The 7,500-nt window shown below is 49.7% G+C and overlaps 3 protein-coding genes across 3 annotated transcripts in view; 2 read left to right on the top strand and 1 right to left on the bottom strand.

Moving 5' to 3' along the window:
* The window catches only part of LOC125950593 (uncharacterized), a 4,663-nt gene extending 1,295 nt beyond the window's left edge, over positions 1–3,368 (top strand). Inside the window, exons 3-5 of the mRNA XM_049678728.1 lie at positions 1–1,737; positions 1,800–2,038; positions 2,115–3,368. The exon at positions 1–1,737 is cut by the window's left edge and continues 416 nt beyond it. Of these exons, the coding sequence (XP_049534685.1) occupies positions 1–1,737; positions 1,800–2,038; positions 2,115–2,720 (2,582 nt within the window). The 3' untranslated portion in view covers positions 2,721–3,368. The remainder of the gene's footprint in view (positions 1,738–1,799; positions 2,039–2,114) is intronic.
* Positions 3,369–3,800: 432 nt separating this feature from the next.
* Positions 3,801–7,213, bottom strand: LOC125950596 (uncharacterized). The gene is made up of 2 exons (XM_049678732.1): positions 7,036–7,213; positions 3,801–6,959 (listed from the first exon to the last, which is right to left on the bottom strand). The coding sequence occupies exons 1-2, from the start codon at positions 7,047–7,049 to the stop codon at positions 3,998–4,000; spliced, it is 2,976 nt and encodes a 991-aa protein (XP_049534689.1). The 5' UTR covers positions 7,050–7,213; the 3' UTR covers positions 3,801–3,997.
* Positions 7,214–7,467: 254 nt separating this feature from the next.
* LOC125950602 (zinc finger protein weckle-like) overlaps positions 7,468–7,500 on the top strand; it is a 2,385-nt gene continuing 2,352 nt past the window's right edge. Inside the window, exon 1 of the mRNA XM_049678754.1 lies at positions 7,468–7,500. This exon is cut by the window's right edge and continues 65 nt beyond it. The gene's annotated coding sequence lies outside the window, so the exon portion shown is untranslated.

The following is a 7,500-nucleotide window of genomic DNA, read 5'->3' as shown; positions in this document are numbered from 1 at the left end:
TGCCCGAGAAAAAGGTGGTCCCATCGGTTGCGCTCAGCTCAAAGTATCTCGGCAAAACGGTACAACTGGCGGCAAATGAACAGGAATCCAAGCAGTGTGTAACGACGCCCCCAGATAGAGGTGCGGTAAAGGTGCCCAATACCGCCAAACCTCACGGCAGTCAATTGACTGTGGCCCAGCAGCAATGGAAAAAGAGCGAACTAGAAGGACTACGCTCCACGCCAAAATTGGAGATGAGCATTGCCGAGCAAATTATTGCCGATTTTGCAGAATACGAGACTGATCTATGCGAATCGAAGTGTTCCATCCGAAGTTATCCTAATAACTTCGACGAACTGATCATAACCTCACCGTCGGCGCCTACTGGTAAGAGATCTGCGACAGCGATGGAAACCATGGGTGAACAGCAGCTACACACCGCATCCAAGGTGCATCTGATGAACCATCAAAACAATACAAACATAGAGCTAAGACTTGCAGGGGGAGTAGGTTGTGGCGGCAGTGGCGGTTACCTTGGATCCTCTATCGAGTCCAAAACTATGACCTCCAACGTTTCGGAGTTGCCGTTGGCTTCGAGCATTCGATCGTACGTTACGCGTGTCGATCTGCAATCGTCTGGCGATGATAATCCAAGAAATGCTAATATGGGCCCGCACAATGCTGGAATGCCATTTTGTGATATAGCCTTAACGGCCAGTTCCTCGACGACTTCGACAGTACCGCCGATACCATCATCGACTTCATCGTCGGCGTCGTCCTCGTCTTCATCGTTGCGCAGACGTTTAGCTCTTACCGACCCATCCTATGTTCCTAATCTGCAGCAGCACCAACAGTCTTGTGGCGATATAAAGGATAACAGAAGCTCAACGACCTTTTACGGTACGGACGTGGATCCAGCGGCCAAAGCGTACGAGTTCTCGGAAGATAACGAACGATGTGAGAAAATCAGTGCTTTCCGAAAGCGCCGACTGGCGGACAAGAAGTATGAATTTTCTGAAGAACCAACCAGCGAGGAAAACATTGAACCGTTCAATCGGCTGCGCAACCAAATTCGTGCTCGCGTTCCTGGCCCACGCTACAGTCCATCTCATCACCACTCCGGCGGATACGGCGATATGATCCCGACCACCCATCACCTCCACCGAGCGTCTCCAAATCACGGATTTCGATCGCCTTGCGGATCACCGGTCGGCAATCGTTATCTACGATCGCCACCAGGAATAAGATCGCCTTCCTACTACCGTCACCGCTCGCCTTCGTCCCACTCAACGCAGATCGTGTCGGGCGGTATGTTTGGTGGACCAGCACAGGCGAAACCACACTATCACTATCAACCGCCGCAGCCACTGCCGAAGAAAATGCCTCCGCTTCACGATCCACGAGATTACGTGCATTTTTTATCGTCCAACTGCGGTACAAGTGGTATGGGTATGAGCCTGCACGAGAGCGTCGGTGGGGTTCAGCGTACTACTCCAGACATTCCGAAGTTTTTCCTCGACGCCATCCAAAAGATGAGTGAGCGGAAGCTAGCAGGCGGCGAACAGGAGGAAGCGATCATCAACAACGAAAATAACATCAATTGTGATAACCAATTGCCACCATCGAAACGTACAATCGCCGGTGAAGCAACAATAGCTGTGACTCCCAAGCTGCCCGAACGGCCAACGTGTTCGAAGAAGATTGTGAAAATCTACGTCGAAGAGGATGACGCCAATTCGGTAGTAACTACGGAAGAAGGTACGCTGCTCGCCGCGGGACACTGTTGGAAATGTTTTATTTAGATTTTATTTCACTTACAGATGACTGTATTTCGCCTGGTTATCATACCTCGCTGCCGATGGAGGTACATGGTTCGTGCTATTCCAATATGCAAATAATCTCGCAAGCATCATACAGCAAGTTGAACTGTGCCGCCGTAGTCGTTACACAGAACTCGTTCGATATGGAAACGTTTTCCTTTCACGTCGCCAATCACATCTGCACCCAGGACAGCAAAAAGTATGGTATCTTACTCGATTCAGCGTACGAACTGACACACGTAAGCATTCAATTAGGACGCACAATCTCTTCAGTTCTTATCCTTATATGTACATCTTCCTTCGCCCGCCCCGTAGGTATGCCCGCTGACTGCAACCATAACATGCACGATGGTACTTCAGTTTACGGCCAACGACGTGGACAGCAACAAACCGCAGCAGTGTAAGAGCTGTGCTGGTACGATCGACTGTCAGACGCACCGTAAAGTGTACCAGTGTCGGTCGCTATTCACTTGGTGCGTTATGACCGGTGACTGGGCGGTACTGGACTACGGGAGCCTGTGCACCGGTCCGTATCTTAATATGCAAAAGCTCGCTTCAAACTACAACCGGCTGTTGAAAAAGCTACGGAAGTTCACCAAGAAGCTGTTCGCGAATGGCAACGAAAGTGATGCCAGCGATAGAACGTACGAGTTCTTGCGCCATCTTCGGGTGCATGATTCTGATGTGAGTAAAACGAAGGAAAGGTTGGTGGATCTGGAAAACATGATCGAGTTCTATCGACGGCACCCGGGGGAGTGTAACGATGATCAGTTCAGCAACTCCGATCTGGACAGCTACGGCGAGGAGGAAGAAAATGACGAAGAGGAGGATGACGGGGACAGCTCAGCCGATGATAGCTACACCGTGATCGGTGGCACGTCGATCGCCTCCGACACAGTGAGCGATGAGGACGATCTGTGAAAGTGTTTAGTGGATAAGGGCGAGATAAGGCACCTTGCAAGCACAGTTTGCTGATAAGGTTTAGTTTCGAACATGAACACCCGGTGAACAGATGCTTAATGTTCAACGTGACAAAGATAGATAAAAAAAACGATTGAAGAACCGTTTAAATTTAATTTATTGAGCAACAGACTGGATTCTACTACTTGTGGGTATTGGAAAATTGCTTTGTGATTCCGTGACCTACGAGCTCAAAGCCCCAAGCATGTACATACGACGGAACACAGTGTGTTCCATGGGTTTTGCGATCTACATTACGCGATACTAGACGTTTCTACACACCTATCCACGATATTATAATCGTAGTAAAACGGAAAGCGCTCACGAAGGGAATGGGAATGGGATTTCGAATTGCCATGGAATTAGATTCGTTTATCCAGAACGGTCCTACTACGCTCAGGTGAAATGGGGTATCGACTGACATGGTAGGAAGGGGTGTGTATTGGCTGAATACGAATTGAAGCGATACGGTTATACGGATAGTGGTGGGAATGTTAACATTCGAAACGGCCATGAGCCGGTCAGGAGGTTGTGATGAAGTCAGATTAATTTTTTTTCTCTCTTTTAACGCATAAGAATCTGAATAAAATGGACAGCAAACGAACTGAACTTCGAAGGTATTTCTGCGACATATTTTTTGCGTGTTTTCGAGTGAAAATTATTTCTCTAATGCAGGCTGATTGCTTCAAACAAAGCAATCATTGTTGTAAAGCGGTCGTAGCTAAAAACAGTTTGAAGCCATCTTGCTTAAAGATCCTTCAAAACCTAGAACCTGTTCTAGAGGAGTATTCTCAGGACGATATTTGTATGACGATCTTACCGCCCTGCAATGTATGAGATACGGCTGGCTTCGTTTCGTTTGGCTTCGCCAGGCGTTACGCTTTCGACAGATTCTAAATTGCCAGCACTACTTAATGGGAACGGAGGAACATGGTGGCAAGCCGCTGAACATTTCCATTATAAGTAAGTACGCTTTATACTTATTAGTGAATACCGAATAGGATTAGACACAGCATTGTTTTGAACAAAATGTAGGGGTAAAAGATTATTTTTAAAATGTGTTTTATTGTAGAAGGTACGCGTATATCTTTATACACACTTACAACATAACTAAAAATATGAGGGACCGGATGAGGGAGAGGGGGGTAGGAGTAGTCTTTATAATTTTAGGGATTTTAGGTTCATGATAATGCTACCCTCAGCTCAGAAAGGTCATTCAATTGCATTTATGCTTTGTCCTAGGTGTGGTTGTGATTGATGGTGCCGTACGGTTGGAAATGGTACTTTCCGAAGCAATGTGATACGGCTACACCAATCTTGCAGCCCTGCCACCGATGCCGGACGCAGCGCCACAGCCACTCTCCATTGTTTTTCGCCTTGTAGAAGTTGTACCGATTATCATCGATGATCAGTGTCACGTTGCGTTGTGACTGTCGATGGACACTGCTCGGCAGCAGCTGATACTGCGAGAACGTACTGGCGCCAGGCATCAGAAGCATTGGGCCTCCTTGCGGAATGAATCCTTGGCTGATGAGTGTCTTCAGCATCCCGAACCGTTCCGGGGAGCTAACGGCAGCGAAACGATCGTGATTGTGGGTCCAAGCGCTTCCCTCATCCTCGTCAAACCGAGCCGTGCAGTTCAGCGCCCAGTGGAAGGCACAAATCCACGGGGACACATCCGTGCCATCGACGCAGACGTTTCGCACGTACAGCTGTCCGTTCTGAAACGTTATTATCGCATTGGGATCGATGGCTTTGGATGTTGATTCCTCCTTAGTCACTCGCTCTTGGGCCCAATCGAACAGAGGGGTAACCGGTACTATTTCCGTTTGCGATCGAAAGTCTTCAACTACCCCCTCTATCTTCGCGTTTCGGCCCTTGCGCGATTGACCGGTCACATTTGCGTTTGTCGTATGGGCGTGTGGACTACCGTTACTAAATGCCGGTAGCTCGAGGGAGAGCGGAACAGTAAGTGCCGCTTGGCATCCGGCATCGCTGTGAATACAGCGCCACTGGGAGCAACTCTGCGCGGCAAGTACTTTGTGTATTCGGTACGTACAACCGTCATGTCGGATAAAGGAATTACACTTGGCCATCGTGAAGATGAGATCATAATTTGCTCCGCTGATCGTAACCTGTTCGGTGCGGTCTGGTTGAACGGTTCGCGGAACCAATGCTTCCGTGTGACTATGTCCTCCACTTTGCTCGGCCAACAGTCCATTGTGTTTAAGGGTAATCTTAGCCGGGCACGGATCGGGCTCGTTTTGCGGCAGACAGAAGTACCAGATGTTCCCTTCACCTTCGGCAACGTTGTGCTCCCGGTAAAACATGTGACCCGCGAAAATGATAATCTCTAAATCGAGATGCACATCATGTATCCGGCGGTAGTTGAATCCTCCGGCCATCAGGCGCATCGGACCGGGGCTCGTGACAAGATCGTTCGCATTAACCATTTTGCCATTGGCAGCTGGTCTATCCTTGAGCGAGCTTTTCGGTGTATGATCATGCTCATCCCACTTCTCAGCGATCGCGCCGCTTTTGTCGATCACTATGTACGCCCTACAACAGGTTACCAACGAACGTGTGCAGTTCCACACCACCGTTCCATTAGTGAATGCTTTCCGGGCGTAGAATCGTTCATCCTTTCGGCATATGATCGGCCGCGACCGAACGTTCCAACGCAGCTCGTACTCCTCCAGTGACAACAGTGTCGTTTCGGCGTCAGTCCGACCGGATTCGGCAAGGAAATATTTTTCCAGCGTGTTTCGTACCCGATGCCGATGGTTATTCGAGGAAATGGCGTAAACTATCTGCTCGTCTGGAACCATCTGCAACACCGCTTGACACCCCAGCCTTCGCCAGATGCAGTTCCATTCGGTGGTGCCATTTTTGAGGCTCGATTTAAAGATAAATTTTTGCTTCCGATACACCAACCAGACGGTGCCGATGCCGTCCGTGACGAGACGATAGTTGATGCCCTGTTGCAATAATTTCGGTTGCGAATGCTTGTTGGCATGCTGTAGCGCCGGTGGGTGATTGTGTTGTTTGTTGGCCAGTTTAGCCACTTTGCGTTTTACCCGTAACTCCCCACTGCACGTTGGCCCTGTGCAGCGCCACAGCGTGGCCAACGAAGGTTTACTCGCTCTGTAGCAGTTCCTACCGAAGATGAGATTCCCGTCCATGATGGTAAAGTTGTAGCCATGGTGCAGATTGGCTCCATCCTTTGGCTTCCTTTGAGCCATCAGTGCGCTCTGGGTGTTTGGTGAGCGACGCGTGCTATCCTTCACCGGAGGATGGTTGTGTGCTTGGTCGTATTCCAACAGTTCCCTTTCATTTTCATACGACAACATAACACGCGCCTCGCAGCCACCCGATTTGTCCTGTTCACAGACCCATAGACTTAATCCATCGTTGAACAGTGCACGCCTCAGTCGGTAACGATAGCCGTATGCTAGCAGCCTTAACCGTTGCTGACAATCCGTCAGAAACTTATAGTTGGGTAGCACCTGTACCGTCTGCTCGACCGTGGACTGGCCTTCTCGCGTACCGATGTTCTGTACCATACTCGAAGCATGATTATGTTTGACGGCCTTGCTGGTGAAAAGCGCTACGGGGTACTGCGCCGTCCCTGTGATCGTTAGCGCAGCCATACAGCCAGTACGACCTCGCGCAACACATATCCACTGGTTGCTGGGCTCTGGCTGAAACTGTTGGTGCTGCTCGTTCAACCGATAATACCGGTGTTGTCGATGGATAAGCACTTCCCGGTCGTCGTTCACACGCACCACGCGATAGTTGTACCCGATGTGCACGAGCTTGGTGGGACCAACAAAGGAGTCCAGTTCTAACAAAACCGTCGGCTCAAAGCACGTTTCCGTTAGCTCCATCGTCAGCATGCTCAGCTCGTCATTGTCCTCCAGGTCGACTACCATCGCTTCATCTTCCTTAAACGATGGATCATGATGCGTTTGGCGTAGCAAGCGGTCGCTCTGGCGGCAGCGTTCTCGAAAGCTGTAGAACTGCTCCACATCCACGATGCACTTGATGCAGATGAACGAACTATGATCGTGCTCGTACACGATCTCCAGCGAGGTGCATTCGAGGATCTTCTTCAGCAGGCTATCGTTGACTGGTTCCTTGGGCGGGAACATGGGCACAAGCATGAATTGACTGAGCAGGCAAAGCCGGCACCGTCGGGAGCTATACAGCGGAATAGGGGGAGAGAATAGTCTGCCTCAGTTACAGTCGAAGCTGGGGATCCGTTGCGATGTGTTACCTCGGTTCGTCCATTCCGCACAATCGATACTCGGCTAACCATAAACCGCAGCCTATCCGGAACGAAACACCAGGTGCAGGATACCTCCTTTGCGTTACCTGAAGACGACTGTGTACCGGATAGATCCTGTTTAGCGGCGTTTCCTTTAAAATAAAGTGGTTTTAAGTATTAAAGGAGGATCTGGAGGAGTCTTGAGCAAAGCGTCCTCGGGAGAAACGTCAAAACTCGAGGCTCGCTTGAATCGGCAGTTGCTCCGGAACCTTTTCTTGCCCGCCTTTGCTGTTGTCACAGGATTTTCGCTCACACTTTTCGCTCGCACTTTTCGCTCGTGTTTTTTACAGCGAACTACTCTTTTTCGGCTTCTCTTTTTCATAGGTCCAAAAAAGTAGCGAACCCCCTTTACACCACCTACCTCCAGTCACCTTTGTTTACGTTTTGGCCAGGTTCTCGAAGCAGATCTCGAAG

This window comes from Anopheles darlingi, chromosome 2 (assembly GCF_943734745.1).
Source record: "Anopheles darlingi chromosome 2, idAnoDarlMG_H_01, whole genome shotgun sequence".
NCBI lineage: Eukaryota > Metazoa > Arthropoda > Insecta > Diptera > Culicidae > Anopheles > Anopheles darlingi.
This window is presented reverse-complemented; position numbering and strand designations above follow the sequence as displayed.